Source organism: Neoarius graeffei, chromosome 21 (assembly GCF_027579695.1).
Source record: "Neoarius graeffei isolate fNeoGra1 chromosome 21, fNeoGra1.pri, whole genome shotgun sequence".
In the NCBI taxonomy this organism is placed as follows: Eukaryota; Metazoa; Chordata; class Actinopteri; order Siluriformes; family Ariidae; genus Neoarius; species Neoarius graeffei.
In genome coordinates, this window is record NC_083589.1 from 12,780,974 (window position 1) to 12,806,123 (window position 25,150).

At 42.4% G+C, this 25,150-nt stretch overlaps 1 protein-coding gene across 10 annotated transcripts in view; it reads left to right on the forward strand.

Moving 5' to 3' along the window:
* LOC132870245 (protein PHTF2-like) overlaps nucleotides 1–25,150 on the forward strand; it is a 116,945-nt gene that overhangs the window by 70,466 nt on the left and 21,329 nt on the right. For 8 of the 10 annotated variants that reach the window (XR_009651088.1, XM_060903893.1, XM_060903896.1 and 5 more), the window contains 4 exons: nucleotides 13,381–13,450; nucleotides 18,342–18,500; nucleotides 19,820–19,985; nucleotides 20,804–20,965. Coding sequence is in view for 9 of the 10 variants with exons in the window: in XM_060903893.1 (XP_060759876.1) it covers nucleotides 13,381–13,450; nucleotides 18,342–18,500; nucleotides 19,820–19,985; nucleotides 20,804–20,965 (557 nt within the window). In the remaining variant the exon portion in view is untranslated. Of the gene's footprint in view, nucleotides 1–13,380; nucleotides 13,451–18,341; nucleotides 18,501–19,819; nucleotides 20,031–20,803; nucleotides 20,966–25,150 lie in introns of all 10 variants that reach the window. The other 2 variants (XM_060903898.1, XM_060903899.1) reach the window with 2 other exon arrangements.

Below are 25,150 nucleotides of genomic sequence, written 5' to 3' on the forward strand. Positions count from 1 at the left end.
TAACTGAATCTGTTTCTCTGAAATAGCTGCACTGGTTTAATTTCAGTCCACTGTGAGCCTAACTGGAGTCTCTGATTTTATCCCAGCTCTTCCATGTTCTCTCTGCTTTTTTGCCTTGGAAGTGTGTTTGCTTGTCCCAGGGTGTGTGTTTTGACCCATGCTATATGGAGTGGGTTTTCTGTCCCTGGTGAAGGTGCACTTCTTCTTTTGGGGAAGTGGGTAGAGCTTTGAAGGGGTATCCTTTATTGTGATAAGATTTCTTCTTTTTTTTAAGGATTTTCACCTTCTGTGTTAATTTTTCTGGTCTTTAATTAGAGAGGTCCAAAGCTTGCAAGCAAATACATTCTTCAGCAGCCTTAATATTATTTACACACCCCCATAGCTCCAAAATCTACAACGGATGACTGAAATAAATACTTTTTCCCTGTATGCATAAATCTGATCTCTGGTGTTGTCCCTGTCCAACAACATGAAGAGTATTCTTATTTTTCATCTGTGCTCCGACAGTGTCTGTTTGTTTAGTGATTCGTTTTTGTGATGAAATGTTTAGGGAAAGATGGAGAAAATTAATTCTACGTTATGAGGGTTTTATATGAGGGTCTTTTGACCGTTCCTTTACTGTTTGTAGTCGGATTATTTCGTACATAGTGTGTTCTTGCCCTGCACGACTGTGTGCCTTTCTATTATCTGTATAGGGTGTATATTCTGTACAGGGCGTATGCTGTGTATTTTCTCTATAGGGTCTATTATCAGTATAAGATATATAGAGGATATTACATGGTTGTGCGAAGGTATGAAGTTTATCTTCAAGTGGTGAACATTATTCACAAGTGAAAATATTTTTGAACACAAGAAGATAAACTTCATATCTCCACGCCACCGTGTAATGTTTATATTATATGGACACATCCATAAAAAATGCGCAAGTTAAGCAAAAGAATTTTAATTTTGAACCGAGTCGCCGTTTGGACAGTGTATGTCTAGTCAGCGGGAAAACACTGGGAGTGACGTCATCGGAGTGAAATGTCAGGAAATATGTCACTCAGATCCGCGATGTATTTCGTATAAAAAATGTGAGCTTTTCAACACGAGAAGATAAACGTCATATCTTTAAGCCAACGTGTGATTTTTTTTTTTTTTCATTGTATTATATAGACACATTCACAGACAAAGTGCACAAATTTATCAAACCAGTTCTTGATTTTCTCACGAGTGAGGATATTGGAAAATATATTACTCAATGTCCCGGATGGAGCTCATATGAAAATACAAGTGGCGTATTTCACAGTAAAACACACTCGTGTTTTATATAATAAATAGGGTGTATCGTATGTATTGGGCGTACCTTCTTGGGTGTACCTTCTTTATTGGGTTTATTTACTTCAGCTGTTGCCATTGTTGAAAAGCAACACTGATCACTCTGGTTTGACCTGTTGCCTTCGCATGCTAATCGGAAGATCCTACTTTCCACTTCTGAAGTCTGAACGACGAGCATATCATGTCCTTTGTTCTTGGAGCAAAATGAAAAATAACAGACACATTGTTTCTCACTTGTTTCTTGGTGAAATCTTCTATTTTCACTCCTTTAATGTACATGCTAAATTGCATTGTTCTATATTAAGGAAAGTGCCCACACATTCCAGATTAGATTATGTACACAAGTAACGGCTAATGATCCATCGTGTTGCTAAAAATAAACAATTATTTACCACCCACTACTGAAACTGTCCTCTGCTAAGGTGGAAGGTCATCCCAGCTCAGTAACTCTGGTATCAAATTATTTTCGAAGTTCCCCCTTGAAATTATGAGTTGAGGGGGCATTCATGTGCAACATCCAATTCAGAGACTCTTATTTATCATAATTCTGATACACGTGAAGGCAGAATTTACTCAACGTCTTTTTCCTCATAGTCTTTTCTACTTCAGTCTTTCTTTTCTTGCTTTGTTTAGCAGTGCAGGCTGTTTTTGGTGTAACGTTAGGTGTAACTGATAATTTTAGCCGCCTTTTCTCTGTCGCCTTGTGCGACTAGCTTGCTAGCTTTAGCAGAATAATAATAATAATAATAATAATGTTAAATTTATATAGTGCCTTTCTCACACCCAAGGTTGCTTTACAATTAGGGAAGGAAGGAAAAAAAAGGCCACCAAAAGAGGGTCAGGATGTAATTCCAATGGCGTAGCTACCCACAGTCCCACCAAAAGGCACACGAAGATAAGTCCCACACCGCCTGCACAGCCGCCACGATGCCACCAGGCAACATTGCTCGGAACACCACGCCATGGATCCACAAAGCGAGCACAGAAGCACCGTCACACAGAGTGCTGGTATATCCCAAACCACTGGCACAGCCACTGTGACGCCACCGGGCAACATCGTTCAGAACACTGCACCAAGCACAGAGCACTGGACAACCCCGATGTTAAAAGAGCAACGAGCTCACTGCAGTCCATAGCAAGGAGCACAGGCATCACCCATGGCAGACCAAGGCCTGGAGGGAACCGACGCCCAAAACTGGGTCAGGAGCTACACCACAACCGGCGGACAAAACACTCAAACATCAAACTATACAAACACACAGAAAAACAAAGGGAAGAAAATAAATAAATAAATAAAAAGCTCCAGTGAGAAGCAGCAGCCAAAATGTGCACGGCGTACTCTCAACCAGATGTATGTGTGCCTCGGCTTGTGGAAAATTCCGGTGCATGGGCAGAGTGCTTGCAGGTGGGTAAGTGGCTATGTAGACAGACAGGTAGATCATCCAGGCATTTCATTTGGACCAATTCAAATGATTGGACGTGCTTTTTACAGATCTTCTTTTCTTTTTATTGTCGGCGTATTTGATTTATTCATTGCTGTCTGGATGTAAATTTCAAACAAAAAAAAATGCATCGAGGAAAAAAAAAATCACCTACCATGCCTTTTAAAGCCTCTGTCTTTCCTGAAACATGTTAAACATTCCTTTTGTAGCTGCGAGCTCATTTGTGATGAAGTTCGGTAGTCGGTAGAGAACAGAACCAGGAGCTATTGAGGCCCACTTTACACGGGGACGGTTTGAAACAAAAACACAAAAGTCCGTTTTCGTTCTCACTTTTTTCCACGTCTACACGACCGTTTTCAAGGAGGAAATCTGCGTCTATACGGTGACGCATAAATGTGTGGAATTAAATTAGATGTGCATGCCAGGCGGCTAGGTGGTGCTGTGAAAGACCTCCGCCATGTCTGCACGCATGCGCAACGTCTTCCGTCTTGTCTGATCTGCACATCTGCGCCGCGAAAACTTTGACTACTCTGGCTATGGCTACTCGTGAGGTTAAGAAAAACGTCCTCCGACGAATCGGTGTATCCAAAAATTCATAAAGGTAATTGCATACCCGCCTCTGTTCATTAACGGTATATGTGCAGATTCGGTATAGATGTTCGAAGGACTCCTGGACGTTTATTAAAGCTGCCAGAGCAGCTTGAAGGTCCGTTGGATCGATGTAATCAGACATGCTCTTACTTTTTTACTTACTTTCTTACTTCCCGGGCTGGCATGTACAGTATATGACATATGTATGACGTAAACGCGTACCCGACGTGAGCAGATCCAAGCAGAGTTTCGCGTATTGGGTAGTTTAGACGGATATGCAACAGGGGCTGTTTTTAACTTATCCACTCTGGAAGGCGTTTTCCGTTTTTCAGCCTCGGAAACGCCGTCCCCGTGTAGACGAAAGGCACTTCCGATAAAATATTTAGTCGTTTTTACCCGACAGCGTCCTCGTGTAAACGGGCCCTGAGCAAGTATGTGATCACTGAGCTAGCTCTCTGCTGATGAGGAGAGGCTTGTGTCACCTTCGACCTTTAATCAGAGGTCCAAGCACAGACTGTGCTGCAATCCTAGTGTTTTTGCTTGAGCTTTTGTTTGTTGTTTTTTTTTTTTTCCTGCTTATTAGGGGGTGAAGCACAACGTGATCATGCAGACCAAACCATAAATGGTACGAATATGAAACGTGGTCAATAGGTTGTACTCCCTCCTGTTTCTCTGGCAAGAGAAATAAACTCGGTCAGCTGAATGGTGGTGTTTTATTGTTTGGCCCATGTCTCAAAAACCATAAGTCCTCCTGTGAAAGTCCCCCCCCCCCGATTCCTTGTGTTCTCTCATAGCAGAAAGTCTCAATGACCCATCCCCTTTAGCTCGTCCCACACTGATCTTTAGCTAGTTTCTGTAATATGCAAAACATGCTTTTGTAAACCAGTCCTAGGATTTTTGTCCTATGTTTACAAAATCGGTGTCAAACTACTCAGGAGTGTGTGAACCTCAATATTGAGGAAGAATGGGTCGACATTTTTACACAGTATGGGTTGCCACATGGCAATTAAATCTTGGGACGCAGAGCCTAATTTATTCAAACAGGTGGACTCCTAATTGTTTCCATGGATTTGCTTGAAACTTGAAAAGCCTATACAGGACAATATTGTAAGGTCATATGAAAAGTTTGGGGTGTGGTCATACACAGCAGGCAAAGTCCTGATTATAATTTTTTAAATTATTATTGATTATTATATTGTTTAAAAAAACATAGCCATCCTTGGCCAATCAGTTTCAGCAAACATTTCATACAATTAGCACTGAGCTACTGCCACAAAACCTAATAATTATGTTGGTGTATGGTCTCTGTGGTTTGTGGGGCCAGTAGTTGTGAAATCACTGATCACCACTTGCAGGTATATTTTTGTGCTTTCTCACTGATTGAGAAGCCACCAACAAGGTTGACTGTAAACAAATGTACTGCAGATCATACTAGGATCTCTGTAGTGATGTACTCAATGCTGCCTTCTCAGGGATTTCTGCCAGAAAGCTGCTGTTATTGTTCTGATAAACGGAGGTATGTGAGAGACTCAACTCTGTTCCACAGCCACAGAACCTTAGAAGACTGATTGTATGAGTGTTAATTCAATACATTATTGCTCAGACAGCATGGCAGATATCTAAAAGGTAAAGTATATTAGTATATGCTGCTTTGGGGTGATTAAGGTTAACTAAGCATGTGCTTTGTTCTTTTCTCAAAGAAAATATGACTCGACCGTTGGATGATGAGCCGTATTAAAGCTTGAAGTTGTACTGGATGCATTGAGATGATTTAGCATCAAGATAAGATAAGATGAGATAAACTTTTATTCATCCCTCGGTGGGGAAATTTACATGTTCCAGCAGCTCACCGATAGAAAAGGGTCCAGAATAGACAGTAACAAAAAAATAGAGTGCAATAAAAGTATAAAATAATTAAAAAAAGAAAAAAAACACAAGCCATGTGTAGCAGTTCCTGATATAGGTGGAGCACAGAAGCACAGCAGGCGAGAGCTGATGTTCACACACAAACGCTTTTTTTCAGCTTTCACTCTCTCACTCAACACTCACACATGCATTGTGGTCAGGAGGGAGCCCCTTTTCTCTGCTTTCTCCCTCCTTTTATGCTCCATCCCTGTAACAAACACACAGTAATTGACAGCAGGTGGAATGACTTGGCCACTTACCTTCCCCGACCCCACCCTCCATTCACAGACTGCTGCTTGGCCACGCCCCTGCTGCCACATACCCCCACCACCCGACTCAGGCCGGGGAGCCATCCGGCTGAGATCGGTTAGCGGGCTGGTGACATCCGAATAATTAGGTAGAAACCTACGATAATAGCCAGCCAGCCCCAAGAACTGTCTCACCTCCTTTTTGGTCTTGGTCCTCGGGTAGACCGCAATCGCTGCAGTCTTGTTAATTTGAGGACGCACCTGCCCATGACCCAGGTGGAACCACAGATACCGTACTTCCAATTGCACACTTTTTTCGGGTTAGCTGTGAGACCCGCTCGCCTCAGTGACTTTAGAACAGCCCTAAGGTGTTCCAAGTGCCGTGGCCAATCATGGCTGTATATTATTATGTTGTCCAGATAGGCGGCCGCATAGGCAGCGTGAGGGCGGAGGACCCTGTCCATAAGCCGCTGGAACGTAGCGGGCACCCCAAACAACCCAAAAGGGAGCGTGACAGATTGGTGTAAACCAAACAGTGTGGAAAAGGCTGTTTTCTCTTGGGATAGAGGAGTCAAGGGGATCTGCCAGTATCCCTTTGTTAGATCCAGTGTCGAATAAAAGTGAGCAGTGTCTAACCGATCAAGCAACTCCTCAATGCGAGGCATTGGGTATGCGTCAAATTTAGACACCGTGTTGACCTTTCTATAGTCCACACAGAACCGGACCGACCCATCGGTCTTGGGAACCAGGACTACTGGGCTGCTCCAGTCACTGTGGGACTCCTCGATTATGCCCATTTCGAGCATGGCCTTGGAGCCAGGCGTTGGTGAATTGAGGTCTGATTACAGCCGGAATCCACCAAAGCGTGATATGTATCCCCTTGAACATTTACCGGTATGCGATATGTTCCGGCCCAATCGGGGGCGGTTTCTGGCGTGTCGGGGATCTGGATTACAGCTCCCACCTCCCTTGCGGAGCTCCGACTCTGGAGATGCTCCGATTCCCTGACGCACCAGCACCCCGGCCCAGGCTTTCCCTCTGCACTGGTGTTATGGGTGTCACTCACCTGAGGAGGAGACAACACAGACATGGAAGAGGGAGATGGGAGGACACCACGGGTGTGACGAGCCGGCCATTACCTCCACAGCAGGGGGATGGGGTGGGGAGGGGACGAGAGACGGGGGGAAGAGAGAGAGAGAGAAGAGAAGAGAAGCGAGGGGAGGCGCCTCGTCTGCCTGCCGTCAGAGCTGCCTCCAGATGGTCCTGCGCCAGCTCGATGGCTTGTTCCAGTGACTCCGGGTGATGACATTGGACCCATTCCGCCGTTCCTTCCGGAAGTTGCGAGATAAACCGTTCCAGTGCCACCAGATCGATGATCTCGTCGGCGTCATGGTCTTCCGCCCTCATCCACCGCTGGCAGGTGTCCCGGAGTTGCTGGCCGAATGCAAACAGCCGGCCGACCTCCTCCAATGCCAGCATCAGGAAGCACTGGCGATGTTGTTCTGGGGAGCGGCCGACCCACTGCAGGATGGCTTTCCTCAGGTTAGCATACACCAGTTGGCTATCAGCAGGGAGCTGCACCTTGCCAGTCAGGAGCGGGAGGAGGCATGCTGTGCGCTGCTCCAACAGCCACCCCCACTCCTCGGCTGCTTGCTCAAAGAGGGCAAGGAACGCTTCTGGATCGTCCTGCGGGCCTGTCTTCATGAGGGTGCCAGCTGCGGTGGTCGACGCCCCTGCTGACGCGAGCAGGTGCCGGAACACCTGGTGATTTTCCTGCTGGGCCAGTGTCAAGGCTTTGAAGCGTTGCTCTTGTTCCTTTCGGAGGGCGATCGGCGCTTGATGCTGGTTCTGCTGGACGGTAGTGATGGCAAGGAAGAGCTCTTTGAATGTGGGGGGGACTCCATGGGGTGGTTCCCTTCTGTGCTCCCGGGTTTTGGCACTACTGTAGCAGTTCCTGATGTGGGTGGAGCACAGAAACACGGCAACCGAGAGTTGATGTTCTCACACAAACACTTTATTTGACTTTTTCAGCTTTTGCTCGCTCACTCAACATGCACACATGCGTTGTGGTCGGGAGGGAGCCCCTTTTCTCTGCTCTCTCCCTCCTTTAAGCTCCATTCCTGTAAAAAAAAACACACACACACACACACACACACACACACACACACACATTAACTGACAGCAGGTGGAATGACTTAGCCACTTACCTTCCCTGACCCCACCCTCCATTCACAGACTGCTGCTTGGCCATGCTCCCGCTGCCACACCATGTATGTAGTGTACACAGCAAAATAAAAAAGGAACTTTAAGAGTATTACTTCACCTGAAGTAGCAATATTGCACTAATAAAATACTGGCAACTGAAATAGAAATATTGCACTAGGTTGTGAATGTTATTGCACAGCGTAATATAACTAACAAGCATGGAATATGTGAGTAAAGTAACCACTAAATGACAAAAAACACAGGCTATAGACATAATTGTACACAACAATTATGAGACATGAATAAGAAAAATACTAGCAAATGAAAAGGATATTGTCCCAAATAATAGTAATATTGCACAGCATAAGTAGATGGTGATGAGATTAGATAGATAGATTAGATTAGATAAAACTTTTATTAATCTAATCTATGCAGGTAAAGTGACAAAAAGTGATGGTGATATTGAGAAATAGTGCTACATTATGCCAGGCTGTCATTGAAAAGTCTGGCGGCAGTTGGAAAGACCGACCTCTGGTAGCGTTCCTTCTTTTACCGTGGGTGCAGCAGTCTGCTGCTGACAGAGCTGCTCAGCGTGCCAACAGTCTTGTGTAGGGGGTGAGAAGTGTTGTCCATGATGATGTCCATCCTCCTCTCACACACCTCAGTGGAATTTAGAGGTCAGTCCAAGACAGAGCTGGCCCTTTTCACCAGCTTGTTCAGCCTTTTCCTGTTTCTCTCAGAGCTTCCACAACAGACCAATGCAAAGAAGATAGCAGATGCTACCACAGTGTTGTAGAATGTCCTCAACAGTGTCTTGCACACTCCAAAGGACCTCAGTCTCCTTAGCAGGTGGAGATGACTTTGGCCCTTCTTGTACAAAGCATCTGTGTTGGTAGTCCAGTTTGTTGTTAAGGTGAACACCCAGGTATTTGTATTCCCTCACGATCTCAATGTCCACACCCAGGATGTTCACTGGTGTAATCTGTAGTGCTGTCCTGTGAAAATTGATCACTAGCTCCCTTGTCTTCCTGGTGTTGATATGGAGGTTGTTATTTCCACACCAGTTGACAAAATCATTGATGACCCCCCCCCCCCCCCCCCCCCCCCCAATTCCTGTTTGTTCCCCTCTGACACGCATCCAACAATGGCTGTATCATCAGAGAACTTCTGGAGATGGCAGGTGTGTGTTATATCTGAAGTCTGAGGTGTACAGGGTAAAGAGGAAGGGGGAGAGTACTGTACCCTGGGGGGGCTCCTGTGCTGCAGACTACTGTGTGTCAGACACACGAAGTCTGACATACTGTGGCCTGTTAGTGAGGTAGTCGATGGTCCATGCAGCCAGGTGACAGTCAATTCCAGCTCCTTCTAGCTTCCCCCTGAGCAAAGATGGCTGAATCATTTTGAAAGCACTGGAAAAGTAAAAAAACAAAAACATGACCCTACAGTGCTTCCTGCGTCCTCCAGATGTAACATCATCTGTAATTACACAATTTCACTGAATAGAACAGGAGTCTTTGGTGTTGGTTTGCTGAGGGAGTGACGGTTTGCTGAGGGAGTGACCGTGTGCCGAATACCTGACTGGTTTGTGGTGGGAGGAGCTTAGAATGAGAGATGTTCCATCTCATAGTGGATAATTAGCAAAGATCTACTCTGTTTAGCATTGTTAGCTATCCTATTTGATCTGGAATTACATCCATTCATTTTGACATGGCAAAATATTTTTCATAGTTTCCTGATCAGAATTACAGGCTGCTTCTGCCAGTGTAAGAAACTCAGATATACATGGACATTACATACATGGACATGAATGTCAGCTGCAAAATTAGGTCAAGCATTAAGCTGCTGATTTTGGAGCAGGGGCTTCAGGCCTTGGTGGTTCCTGGGTTGTTTCTGACTAGAGGTCTGCGCGAGTCGGATTTTTCAGTCCCGCTCCCGCCCGCGCCCGCATTGTGCAGTCCCGCCCGCGCCCGCAAAGAATTATGATTTTCAGTCCTGCTCCCGCCCGCGCCCACAAAAAAATTATGATTTTCAGTCCCGCTCCCGCCCGCGCCTGCCATACAGTATTTTGTCCCGCTCCCGCCCGCAAATCCCGCATGATGCAGACGTTTGCGTTATTTCTCAGGAAAGTTCTTGTCTTGACACAGCGTGATGGTGCCCCGCCCCCTACTTTGAGTGGATTTGAGCATAAATATCTACAGCTCACGTTTGTTATTGTTTACTTTGTTTCTGAATTCAGCATGTAGTGTCTCTAATGGCCCTTTTCCACTACCCTTTTTCAGCTCAATTCAGCTCGCTTCAGCTCACTTCAGCCCAACACGGCTCACGTTTCGACTACCAAAATCCAGCATGACTCAGCTCGCTTCAGCCCTGCTTAGCCCCTAAAACTCGCACCGTTTTGGAGTGGGGCTGAAGCGAGCCAAACCGTGCCGAGTGAGGCTGGGGGCGTGAGCAGACACTCCCCTGTGCACTGATTGGTGAGGAGGAGTGTCCTCACATGCCCACACACGCCCCGCGAGCGCGCTGGGATCTGTAAACACCGCAAACCCGGAAGGAGAAGAATTACGAATTGCGAGAATTTCTGAAGCCTTATGCGCCTCGCCTCATCTATACGCTCTTGCCAGTATCTGTCCGCGTTGTCGGTGACAACAAGCCACAGCACCAAGACCAGCAACACTAATGACTCCATGTCCTCCATGTTTATTGTTTACTATTCGGGTCGTGAGACTACCGCTTAAAAGATCACTGATGTCACTGTTTGCGCTGCTTAACGACATCACATGACGTCCACCCACTTTCGCTAACTCCACCCAATGTGTCCACCCACTTCCAGCCAGCACGATTCAGCGCGGTTGTAGTCGAAATGCAACTCCAACAGCCCCGCTCAGCACGGCACGGCTCAGCCCGACTCAGCCGCGTTTGTAGTGGAAAAGCGGCATAATAATAATAATTAGTGCTATCAAACGATTAAAATATTTAATCGCAAATCACACATTTTTATCACATGAGAAACCATTGTAATTCTCTGATCAGCATAAAGTGAATGGGCTTGCTTTGTACCAATGTTTTTTTTTTTTTTTTAATTGCAAAGCAGAGCTAGTAAAAGAAGTGAATTGATTTCCTGCTTGCGTTAGTCTACAACTTTAATCAGAGAGACATGTTACACAGTGACGGTAGGCTTGACTCAATGCTATCCCAGAAATCCTTCCTGTAATATGCAAATTTGGCCGCCTCTGATTGGACAGCCAAATTTGCATATTACAGGAAGGATTTCTGGGATAGCATTGAGTCAAGTCTACCGTCACTGTGTAACCTGTCTCTCTGATTAAAGTTGTAGACTAACGCAACAAGTAAATCAATTCACTCATGGTTCTCTTGCTAGCTGGGTGTGAACTGCGAGTCATGAGAGTGATCAAAGAATTTCCCCTTAGGGTGATCAATGGCAAGTTTAAAATGCCATTTCACACTCAATCTGACTTTCTCTGCAAATTTAGGCATCTTAAAATGTTTTTATTAATGCCAAATAAAATATCCAGCACAAATTATATATGATAGACATAAATTAATAATTTATAAATTTTATTTCAAGCACGTTTTTAGTTAGCGGGACTGCAGCTTATCACCGCTCCCACCCGCGCCGCATATGTGCACTCCCGCTCCCACCCGCGCATATGTGCACTTCCGGTCCCGCCCGCGCCCGCAATGAGCTTTCAAAATTTGTCCCGCGCCGCACTGCTTTGCGGCGGGTCCCGCGGGACTCCCGCGGGAGTGCAGGGCTCTATTTCTGACCATCTGAACCAATTTCCTCTCAGCTGAGGGGGGACAGTTTGGGTCTTCCAGTGAAGTGGCTCCACCTCCCAATTACTTGTCCTTACATACAGTTGGTTGAACTGATGATCTTGGAATCTGCAATTGTTTTAAAAATGGCTCTAAGGAACATTCCTGAGTGCGTAAATCTATGATCCTCTTTCTCAGATCTGCACTGAGCTCCTGGGACTTTCCCATTGTATTGTGTGTTGGTCAGTCCAATGAGTGTCAGTCAAACTCGTTTTATGTTGTGCACAGAGAGGCTACCAGCTGCAGTCGGTCATCATTAACAGGAAGTTAAGAGGCCTCGGCAAGTTAAAAGACATTTTGGATCTTTCAGCTCCACTCAATTAATAATCTAAATGGGTCGATATAATCATTTTTGACCCTGTTTTGATTTCAGAAAACCCAAAATAAATTAAAACTTGTGCATCAAATTCTTGTTTTATTAAAGCTGTATGTTGTACAATGATTCTGCCTCAGAAAAGGAACAGTTCAAAGAAATCACTGTAAGCAGAATATTGCCTTGACATTCAGTCTGCGTATGTAAACTTCTGACCGCAAATTTATCGGAAAATAGTGGCCATGTTAACAGTTATACATGTTTTTTAATCTGTTTATGGAGCATCCACCATTTGAATCGCTGTGAATGATCTGTTAGTATAGAAACAATAACATTAGCACGAGTGCATGAATATTAAACCTGTGATTTGCCTTGCAGCTGACACTATTATGGAGCCTTGTGGTTAGAGACAATTAATCACCAGATTTTATTGACTGTGTGTGTTTATGTGGGTAATTCTCAGGAAATAGTGATTGCACTGAGATCTGATTTAAGTCATTTATTTCATGTGTTTTGCTTTGGAACACAAACAGTTGGGTCTGAGATGATAGCGAGTTATAGAGTTAATCCATTTTCAATATTTTTTATAAACATTTTCTAGATTCTGCTCAAGTAGAATCCCATTACACACCAGAAAAATGTTAGAGCCTGAATTGTAAAGCAGAGTTTTATTAAAAAAAACTATTTAACAGATTTTAATAATTCATAAATGAATTATTACGATGAACATCTACTAAATGCTCAAAGAATGTCAGTTTATAAATTATTGATTCTTTATAATTTTTCACACTTCTACATTTTATAATGTGGCAATCTAGAATTAAAATGGATGATTTATTTATTTATTTATTTATTTATTTATTTATTTTTAAAGTTTACAAAATAATTTCCTGATTGTAGAAGTATACATCCACTGCGGTCAATACTTTGGCTGCCATTCCAACCCACTGAAGTCTCAGATGTCTGTTTTCCGCTGACGGGAGAGGAACCCGATGTGGTCTTCTGCTCTTTCAGCCCAGCTGACTCATGGGATTTTGCATTCTGAACTGCTTTTCTGCTCACCACAGTTGTAAAGAGTGCTTATTTGAGTTATTATAGCCTTCTTGTCAGCTCAGACCAGTCTGGCCATTCTCACCCGTTCTCTCTTATCAGCGTGGTGTTTACACCGGCTGAACTGCTGCCCACTGGATCTTTTTTGTTTTTCCACACCATTCAAACTGTACACGGTGTGTGTGAAAATCCCAGATCAACAGTTTCTGAAATCAAATAATTTCATTATTTTAATAAACTGTGTTTATGAATTTCATATTTAATTGATATAGCATGTGTGTGTGTGTGTGTGTGTGTGGATGGATGGATGCAGGGGCTTCATGAGTATGCATTTCCCTTGCAGTTCCCACACTTGATTACCAGTAAGAGTAATGTGGACCAGGCTCGCTTTGGCAAAGTACTGACCTTTAGAACAAGACAGCTTTCGGATAGTGGGATGTATTTGCATGTCTAACACCAAGCTGCTGTCGTGCAGGGCCTGAGGAACAAACCGAAGAAGACGGGCCATCTGAAGCCAGACTTGATTGATGTGGATCTGGTGAGAGGTAAGGAGAGATGTGCAGCATTCCCAATCTAGAAGCTGTAATGTGAACAATTTTCCTGCCAACCATTTCTCTTGATATCTGCAATAATTAACTCTTTCCTCACCTCTGGTATCCTGCTACCCACTTCATAAAAACTGCTGCAGCTACACCTTCTCAAAAAAGCCTGGATCAGACCTCATATCTGTTGACTGGACTCCGTTGTTTTATTTAAATCCTACCTAAAAACTAACATTAACTCGCTCTGTCTGATAGGACTTTTAAATTCTACATGATTTAAGCGTTGACCTTTGCATTGTAAGGTGACCTTGAGGTGCATGGGAACCATTTATTGACTTTATATGTTTTCTTCTTCATTGAGTCGATGGCAGCATAAAGGCCACTTCGCTTACATTTTATTAAATTTGGCACAGTGATTGAAGACTGCCACAGCAGTTTTGGTGTACACTACTCACACTCTTGCACCACCAATAGGGCAAATCTTTACATCCTGTATGTTTCCAGTAATAACTCCACAACAGAATGTAGTAAAAATGTTGATTCCACTTTCTTTGGGTCAGACCAGCAGACATCACAATTTTAATTTCCACCATTTTTGAATTTTCTCAAATACAGTTTTTCTCTTCAAATTATTTTCTAATCACCAAATATGAGTCACAGGATCGTGAGACTACCCTGGAAAAAAGTTTCCACAACACACAAACAAACTTGACAGTAAAGCCCTAAAACAGGCTGTGAAGCATATCTCAGGAATGGGGGTGATGTACAGTTAGGTCCATAAATATTTGGACAGAGACATTTTTCTAATTTTGGTTCTGTACATTACCACAATGAATTTTGAACAAAACAATTCAGATGCAGTTGAAGTTCAGACTTTCAGCTTTAATTCAGTGGGTTGAACAAAATGATTGCATAAAAATGTGAGGAACTAAAGCATTTTTTTTTTTAGATTTTTTTTGGGCTTTTTCACCTTTATTGGATAGGACAGTGTAGAGACAGGAAATGAGCGGGAGAGAGAGACTGGGAGGGATCGGGAAATGACCTCGGGTCGGAATCGAACCCGGGTCCCTGGATTTATGGTATGGCGCCTTATTCACCTGAGCCACGACGCCCCCGAACTAAAGCATTTTTTTAAACACAATCCCTTCATTTCAGGGGCTCAAAAGTAATTGGACAAATTAAATAATTGTAAATAAAATGTTCATTTCTAATACTTGGTTGAAAACCCTTTGTTGGCAATGACTGCCTGAAGTCTTGAACTCATGGACATCACCAGATGCTGTGCTTCCTCCTTTTTAATGCTCTGCCAGGCCTTTACTGCAGCGGTTTTCAGTTGCTGTTTGTTTGTGGGCCTTTCTGTCTGAAGTTTAGTCTTTAACAAGTGAACTGCATGCTCAATTGGGTTGAGATCAGGTGACTGACTTGGCCATTCAAGAATATTCCACTTCTTTGCTTTTATAAACTCCTGAGTTGCTTTGGCTTTGTTTTGGGTCATTGTCCATCTGTATTATGAAACGCCGACCAATCAGTTTGGCTGGATTTGATCACACAATATGTCTCTGAATACCTCAGAATTCATCCGGCTGCTTCTGTCCTGTGTCACATCATCAATAAACACTAGTGACCCAGTGCCACTGGCAGCCATGCATGCCCAAGCCATCACACTGCCTCCGCTGTGTTTTACAGATGATGTGGTATGCTTTGGATCATGAGCTGTACCACGCCTTCACCATACTTTTTTCTTTCCATCATTCTGGTAGAGGTTGATCTTGGTTTCATCTGTCCAAAGAATGTTCTTGCAGAACTGTGCTGGCTTTTTTAGATGTTTTTTAGCAAAGTCCAATCTAGCCTTTTTATTCTTGAGGCTTATGAGTGGCTTGCACTGTGCAGTGAACCCTCTGTATTTACTTTCATGCAGTCTTCTCTTTATGGTAGATTTGGATATTGATACGCCTATTTGGATATTGAACGCCACTCCTGGAGAGTGTTGTTCACTTGGTTGGCTGTTGTGAAGGGGTTTCTCTTCACCATGGAAATTATTCTGCGATCATCCACCACTGTTGTCGTCTGTGGGTGTCCAGGTCTTTTTGCATTGATGAGTTCACCAGTGCTTTCTTTCTTTCTCAGGATGTACCAAACTGTAGATTTTGCCACTCCTAATATTGTAGCAATTTCTCGGATGGGTTTTTTCTGTTTTCGCAGCTTAAGGATGGCTTGTTTCACCTGCATGGAGAGTTCCTTTGACCGCATGTTTTCTTCACAGCAAAATCTTCCAAATGCAAGCACCACACCTCAAAATCAACTCCAGGCCTTTTATCTGCTTAATTGAGAATGACATAACGAAGGAATTGCCCACACCTGCCCATGAAATAGCCTTTGAGTCAATTGTCCAATTACTTTTGGTCCCTTTAAAAACAGGGTGGCACATGTTAAGGAGCTGAAACTCCTAAGCCCTTCATCCAATTTTAATGTGGATACCCTCAAATGAAAGCTGAAAGTATGGACTTTATGTCCATTATATAACTATAACTTGAATATGTTTCAGTAAACAGGTAAAAAAACAAAATTTGTGTCAGTGTCCAAATATATATGGACCTAACTGTATGTTGAACAAGCTCTTACTGTACATCACTGAAGGACCTCATCTGAGTGATCTCCATGAAGTTTAGTCTACATTCACCACTAGGTGATGCTATAATTTGCAAATTTATAATCTCTCATCACAATTTGAATTTCCATCATTTTTGAATTTTCTCAAATAAAGTTTCTTTCTCTTCAAATTATTTTCTAATCACCAAATATGAATCACAGGATCGTGAGACTACCCTGGAAAAAAGTTTCCACAACACACAAATTTGACGGTGAAGCCCTAAAACAGGTTGTGAAGCATATCTCAGGAATGGGGGTGATGTATATTGAACAAGCTCTTACATCACTGAGCAATCTCCATGAAGTTTAGTCTAAATTCATCACTAGGTGATGCTATAATTTGCAAATTTATAATCGCTCAACATTAAATCAAGATTCTTATTCCTCTTGATTCCCTTGAAATTGCTGAGTGTTGCTGATCTCACAAATTTGCAATTTCTCAAACAGAATGTTGGCCATTTTGGATATTACAAAAACGGGATTTTTTGTTTCTTCTCTTCCAAATTTTGTTGAATAACCCTAAAATTTTGAGGAGTGCATCAGGAGACCAACTACAACAAAAGGCCTTTCTCAGATTTTTGATATGTTATCGCGCTTGTTCATAACATACAAGCAAATTTGACAGTGAAGTCACCAAACCAGAACTGAGGGCATATCTTAGCAAGGGTGTGATGGATTTTGACCTTGTCCTCTATAATCCTTTAATAAAAATACTCCTAAAACAGCATACACTATACTAGGAGGAAAAAAAAAACCCTTAAATAAAAATATAAATAAAATATATAAATATAATGGTCAACAAAATCTATTTACAGTATAATCTAAAAACTTATATTAAATACTTGCTTATGACGTAATGGCTGCAAGAGCAGTAGATTTAAAAGTATTTAAATTTACATCATTTATAGGTAAATTATTCCATGTTATCGTCCTTGGATAAAAAGAAAACTTAAAAGCATTATTTGATACACTGATTTGATGAAAAGGACGAGTGTTTGGTAGTCTAGTAGCTCTTGTAGTTTGACGCATTTCAGGAGGGAAACAAATGCCAACATGTCCATTTAAAATCTTGTAGAACATACTGGCTTGAAAGAAAAGTCTGCGATCTTCAAAAGAATCCCAACCAAGACGCTCTATCATTGGAGTTACATGACTAAAACGAGAATAGTCATTGTAGACGAATCGTGCAGCGCGACGCTGGACCATTTCAATTTGGTCGATACTCTGCTTAGTATAGGGGTTCCACGCACTACAACCATGTTCGAGCTTTGGATGCACCAACGAACGATAGGCTTGATCTTTAACTTTTGGATCACATCCACTAAGGATACAATGCAGTAGCCCAAGAGTTGAATTTGCCTTCTTGCAAACGTTATTAATATGCTCATTCCAGCACAAATTATCTGCCACAGTGATTCCAAGATATAGTGCTGAAGAGACTCTAGAAATAGACTGTTCATTTAAGACGTATTGGAACTCATTAGGTACTTTCTTACATGTTACACCAAGATGATAGCATTTCTTCACGTTAAAATTGAGTTGCCAAGTTTTTGACCATAAAAACAACTGATCAAGGTCGTCCTGTAGGGCCCAGCAATCTTGTACCTCATGAATTTCTCTATAAAGGATACAGTCATCAGCGAAAAGACGTAGATTTGATTTTACCGACGATGAGATGTCATTTATATATAACAGAAATAAAACAGGACCCAAAACTGAGCCTTGTGGGACCTAAGGGACTCCAAGAAATTTAGACTAAATCCCCTCTAGAGAGGGGGCTATAATTCACAAATTAGTCAAAGGGTCTTCCTGCATGGTGAGGACAGAAAATGATTGGCACCCTTAATTGCTGCTGACTGTTGTCATCACTGTCTGAGAAATACTGTAATATTCACCATTTTATCAAATCACTCAAAGGTTCCTAAGAAGCCTGTTTGACATGGCTGCATGTAATCCACTCAGTCTTATACTACTTCACCTTTCTGTTCACACACAGTACGTCCACTTCATTTCCCACATTGCTTTCGTTATATAAACCTGACTCTCTGTCTCCCTCCATCTTTGACCTTTATCTCATGAATTCACATTTCCCTGACATGGCGTGTATCTAAACGCCAAACTTAATAGGAAATGATTATTTATACATGCAGATTTAATAAAAGTGAATAATTTACTGCAGTTTTTAAGTGTTAAAAATAGTTTTCAAAAAGTATACAAATGAGGTTTCATTTTTTGTACTTTCAAGGATCTGCGTTTGCCAAAGCCAAGCCAGAAAGCCCATGGACATCTTTAGCACGGAAGGGAATAGTTCGGGTCGTCCTCTTCCCATTTTTCTTCAGATGGTGGATCCAGGTGACATCCAGAGCCATCTTCCTGTTGCTGCTCTCCCTTTACCTGCTCCAAGGTCAGTCCAACACCCAGCTACAGAAACATGAAGTGTGACATGGCAGTGAGGACTCCTACATCACTAACAACCAGCTTTCTCTGAACTCTCAGCTGCTTAGTTAGCCAGGTTGATAATCCACACTTGAGTTACTTTAGATTCAGCTCGGACTCCATCTATTTCATTGAAGTTTGCGCCGAGCATATTGCCATCTATTGGCTATATCCCTGACAGTGACTAAGGCTACGTTCACACTGCAGGCTGAAGTGACTCAAATCCGATCTTTTATTGACAATATGAACGACACAGATCCGATTTTTTCAAATCCGACCCAGGCCGTTTGGATATGTGGTCCTAATTCCGATTCCTATCCGCTCTTTTCATATGCGACTTCAGTCTGAACCGCCAGGTCGCATTCATCCGAATTACACGTCATCAACAAGCCACAAACGTCACTATTCTGCGCTGAAGTAGGCGGCGGGTCTCTCAAAAAAAGTTACAACAACATGGCGCATAATCACGGGCGCAGATAGAGGGTGGGACTCGTCCCCCCCACTTATAGGGAGGAAAAAACGTCTATGCTGTCTTTCTTTGCATAAGGCAAACCTCACGGAAAAATCAAAAGACTAATTACCATTCGGTTTATTGAGGTGCACAGCAGTGTATACATAGTTGCAACAACTCACATAAAACAAAACAAAGACTGATATTCGGTTGGTTGAGCTGCGCAGACTGCACAGGTTGCGAGCTCGAGCTTGGTTGCTATGGTTACTAACAACAAGCTTGACAGGCATATCGGGGTTGGAGTTGGTTTGCTGGCAGCTTTGTCCCCCCCAGTTTTTTGTCCCTCCCAGTTCAAAAAACGTATCTGCGCCCCTGCGCATGACATCAATGCGAGGGACGCTTCGGGCTGTGAAGGTTCTGAATCTTCTCAATGGAAGGACGCAGAGGTTAGGGAGATACAGCTATTCAAGCTAGATTGGATGAGTCATACCGCAACCGGGCGGTTTTACTTCCGTAAACACTGGCCATGCTCACTGCGTGTGACGTCGTCGTATCCTGCAATGCGCATGCGGAACACTTTTAGGTCGCTTTTCGTTCATACTGAGGATCACATACAAGTTGCATATATTTGTTAATGTGAACGACCTCACAAAAAAATCGGATTTCACAAAAAAATCGGAATTGAGCATTAAGCCTTGCAGTGTGAACGTAGCGTAAGTACAGTCCTCAGAATATTATTAAATGTTCAGATCATAAACAATGTAGTCTTGAACTGTCATTTTGAAGCGTGTAAAGGGAAAACCCTGACGCTGTTTCACTCCTTCCTTGTGTTTCAGTGCTTGCGACAGTGTTATTTTTCAGCATTTCACATCCCCATGACATCCCAGCAACTGAGGTGTTTGGGGCTTTCTGGCTTATGCTGCTTCTGGGCACTGTACACTGCCAGATCGTATCCACACGCACACCAAAACCTGCTCCCAACGCCACCACCAAGAGGAGAAGGTGGGCAGGATGGACCACTTGGCATTGGTTGTCTGTCTTTTCTCTGTATGTGTCCTTATGCTTGTAGTGTCTCTCTGAAAGAAATGTGTTGGCTAAACCCCTGTTCCCATGCTGGTGCTAGACCTTTTTCACTTTGTCATCATGTGACATGGGTTAGCCGCTCATTTCCTGTATGGGGTGAAAGGTGAATGGTACTTCTGTAGCATGTAGCGTATCCAGCCTGGCCTGTGTGGGACCTGCTGCACAATTTTCTGACTACCGTGAGAAAATTGGCCAATGCTGTGTGAGAAATGGACAGTGTATTAGAAGTGGAGCAGGAACAGACATGACACTGTTAAAGGGACTGGTGGGAACTGAAACTGCTTCAACTGAAAGATACAAGCAGGACATCTGGAGCTGAGTTACATCTGAACAATATTATGCCAAATTAATTCCTAATGCCTAATTAATACATGTCAGCAGAGTTAAAGTAACTTGAGATTATAATCAGCTCCTGGATGTATGATGACAAGTTACACGTGCAGTTTGTAGATGATTGACAAATGATCAAATTGCTTATTTATTTAATTTATTTATGCCTTTTCTGAGACTTGCAATGATACTTCAGGATAATTTATGACTGAGTGAAAGCCAGGACTCAGGACCGCAACTAATACTCCATGCTGCTATAATCAACACTTTTTTTTTTTTTTCCATTATTTTTCCTCAAAATCTGCTTTGGGAAATCTATTCAAAAGGTTCTTCATTTTGTTTCTGAAGTGATTCTGTTTGGACTTCTCTTTCTAAGCGCTTTACGCTTTTAATGTTTCTCACTAAAGGAAGTTAAGGAAGGCAGCACACTTGGAGGTGCATAGGGAAGGCGATGGCTCTAGCACTACTGATAACACACAGGAGGGGGCACCGCTCTCCCCGGGCTCTGCCACCACTCACAGTCTCGCTGCTTTCTTCAGAGATTTCTGGCATAATATCTGTAAATCGGGGTGTGTATTTTACCCTTTAAGATTACATGTTATGTCTGCATGGCTGCAACATCTCTTGTGTGTCAGTGTCCTATATTAAAACCGGTTTCATAAGATTGTTAATTGGACCTTGATGTAAGTACATTGTCGTACAACCTGAATAACGAGCTGTTGTTTTCTCAAACTTTCACTTTAAACATTCCAGTGTGGCATAATGGGGATTTTGCAGCCATTTTCCAAACTTCTTTGTTGCAGCTGGGACGCTCCTTTTAAAAACACTCGGGCTCAGAACCTCTCATCTCAGATCTCGGAGTCACCACACAGTACACATGAGGACCCGGCAATGCATAAGCTTCTTTTGTTAACTGAATGAACAGAAGATGAACAATCTGGGGAGCTAGCTCATGCAACTAAAATTGAATATTGTTCTATTTTATTGGAATGTAAATAATGTAAATACCACAATACATCGAAGAGACAATGTAAAAAAAAAAAGTGTGGTGTTATGTCCAAGAACTGAGAGACGTCCTGATCTGAGCTGATTTAACACGGAATGGCCCAGCTCTTCGAGATCCATATGTTAGTGTTAGTATTAATCTATTAACACCTACAGAAATGCACAGTTAGTACCCAGAGTTTCTTAGTGCAAAGGCTTTCTGTATAAATATCAGACAGCAGTACAGTGTTGTGTCTACTCTTGGGGTGTAACAGAATATGAACAGTATTCAGATAATGTGTCTTAAATATGAATGCAGAGACAATGAATATGCAAAGTTTTTTTTTTTTTTTTTAATTTAAAGAAAGCAGGCCTGTGATCCCGCAACATGAAACAAACAAATAAGTTGCTCATGGATTTTGTTTTAATGTTGCGCTTTAAACAGTGGCAAAGCTCATGGGGATTACCAGGTCTCAATTGAATCCCACCAAAATGTTCAGGCACAGAAAAAGGTAGGCGCATTTTCTTCTTTTTCTTAGTCTTTTGGGTGAAACAAGTTAACCTGGCAACCCTGCTCATGAGACATAGTTCATTAACATGATACTAAAAGGACATGCACTATTCAGTTTCAACCTGACCTTAACACTGCCTTACTGAGCTCCAAAACAAAACCCTAATTCATCTATATTTAATTTTAAACAAAAGAAATGTACTTTCGGGCGGCACGGTGGTGTAGTGGTTAGCACTGTCGCCTCACAGCAAGAAGGTCCGGGTTCGAGCCCCGTGGCCGGCGAGGGCCTTTCTGTGTGGAGTTTGCATGTTCTCCCCGTGTCCGCGTGGGTTTCCTCCGGGTGCTCCGGTTTCCCCCACAGTCCAAAGACATGCAGGTTAGGTTAACTGGTGACTCTAAATTGAGCGTAGGTGTGAATGTGAGTGTGAATGGTTGTCTGTGTCTATGTGTCAGCCCTGTGATGACCTGGCGACTTGTCCAGGGTGTACCCCGCCTTTCGCCCGTAGTCAGCTGGGATAGGCTCCAGCTCGCCTGCGACCCTGTAGAACAGGATAAAGCGGCTAGAGATAATGAGATGAGAAATGTACTTTCATTTATTGAGCTGTTGCTCCATATACAACCAAAAATCAGAAAAAGTTGGGATGGTATGGAGAATTTATTTAAAAAAAAAGCAGTGATTTCTAAATGTACTTTGACTTGTGTTTTTTGCAGACAGAATGAACTCAAGAGATTTCTTGTTTTGTTGTTGACTTCATTTCATTTTTTTAATATACATCCATTCCTGCATTTCAGGCCTGCAGCACATTCCAAAAAAAGTTGGGACAGGGCCAATTTAGGGCGAGTAATGAGGTAAAACTATTAAATGGTAATGTGATTTGAAACACGTGATGTCAACAGGTGACTGTAATCATGATTTGGTACAAAATCAGTATCCAGGAAAGGTCTAGTCTTTGAGGAACAAAGATGAGCCGAGGATCTCCAGTTTATCAACAAAATTATGGAGTAAATTATTGAAATGTTTAAAAACAGTGATCCTCAAAGAAAGATAGGAAGGGATTTGGATATTTCATCCTCTACATTATCATTAAACAATTCAAGGAATCTGGAGGAATTCCAGTGTGTAAAGGGCACAAGTTTAATCTGAACACCCGGGATCTCTGATCTCTCAGACGGCACCGCATCAAGAACAGTGATTCATCTATAGCTGATAGAACCACATGGGCTCGGGATTACTTTGGAAAACCTTTTGTCAGCCTCTACATTATGGAGTTTTGAAAAGTTCAGGACATGTTTTCCAGGATATCTGTGACGAATCTCAGTCATCCAGGTTCATAGTAATCTGTGGTTGGTTGAAGAGAGCAACTGGATTTGCTTGAAGATTCTAACCGGACTGGTGCGGGAGTATGAGAGGACTTCCAGAAAACTGGCAGACATCTTAGCCAGAGAGGATCGTTCATTTTTGTCAACCTGGAACGACCATCATTGAACAGAGGTGGGTGTCTATGACGTCTTTTATCAGCCACCTACAATGCAGCCATCAGCATTCTGATTCGGATTCTATGATGATCCATGAGAGGATAAATACTGGATACTCCCTATTAGTCAGACAGAACTGAGGATGCCTTTGGGATGAGAGGCGAAACGTCTTCAAGAATCTTCAAGCAAGTCCAGTTGCTCTCTTCAACCAACCACAGATCTTTTCCAGGAAGATTTCAATAAGACAAAGACAGGTTCTGCACACATTACAAAGGCATGGCTGTGGAAGAAGTGGGCGTGTCCCCTCTGTCCCCAATAAAGAATGTGTGGAGAATTTAGAAATGAAAAATATGACCGTGATGACCCCACAGTGTTACACACCGTAAGACTTGTTTACAGGAAGAATGGGACAAAATAACTCCTGAAACACTTCATCACTTGGTGTCTTCAGTCCCTAAACATCTTTGTGTTGTGAGAAGGAATGGAAAGATTATGAAGTGGTAAATGCTTTGCTGCTACAACTTTATTTGAAATTTGATGCAAGAATCAAAATTGAAATAAGTATTTATTTTGGAGAAACAATAAAATTCATGAGGTAAAACATCAAATAATGTGCTGTTGTATTGTTTTGAGTGCAATACAGGTCAACGATTATTTACAAATCATTGTTTTCAGTTTTAATTTCAATTCCAGTGTACCGTCCCAAGTTTTTATTGATTTAGATTTGTAATTCACACCGCTCGCTGTGCACAGGGCAGCTTATCTCCGAACTCCAAAAAAATCATTTGTTAACTCTTAAAAATATTGTAAACGCATATGATGATTGCTTACGTTTTTGTTGCTCTTTGATGATTCTCGATCATTATTAAAAAAGAAAATCATCTCAGAAAATCCTACAGGTATTATAACTCAGCTTAAAGAACCCCGTTTGGATTTGCAGCTGCGCTCCAGAGTCCCAGCTTTAGAGCAGGTTCCGACAGCATGCACACTGAACTTCTCTGATCTTTCTGAAAAGTAACGAACCTAAAAACCTGAAGTCAGTCTGGTAAAATATTATTAGCTGATTATCATCAACTTGGAAGAAGAAGAAGCCTTTATTTGTGTCTCATACTGTAGCAGTCAAAAGTTTGTACACCCCTACTCCTTCATAGGTGTTTCTGTATTGTGACTGTTCTCTACATTGCAGAACAAATCTGAAGACATCAAAACTATGAAATAACAAATGGAACATATCTGGAATTATGTGGGAAACAAAAAAGTGTTAAAAAATCCAAAATCTGGTTTTTTTGTTTGTTTTTTTTTTGTTTTTTTTTTTGTTTAGCTTCTTCAAAATATCCAGTGTTTACCTTGATGACACTGCGCACTATTGGCATTATCTTAATCAGCTTCATGAGGTAGTCACCTGGAATGCTTTTCAATTAACAGGTATGCCTCGTCAAAAGTTAATTAGTGGACGAGTTTCTTGCCGCCTTAGTGTGTTTGAGATCAAACAGTAAATAATAAAAATACAGTAAATAGCCCTATTCCACAACTGTAATAATCCATATTCTATCAAGAACCAAACAACTAAGTAAAGAGGCACGACATCCATCATTACTTTAAGACATGAAGTGACCTTTAATTAATAAAAATAAAGAAAAACCACTGAATTAGAAGGTGTGTCCAAACTTTTACCTGGTACTGTATAGTGCAGCACAGTAAAGTTCACAATGAATTTTTTCACATATCCCAGCTTGTTAGGAAGCTACGGTCAGAGTGCAGGGTCGGTCATGATATAGCGCCT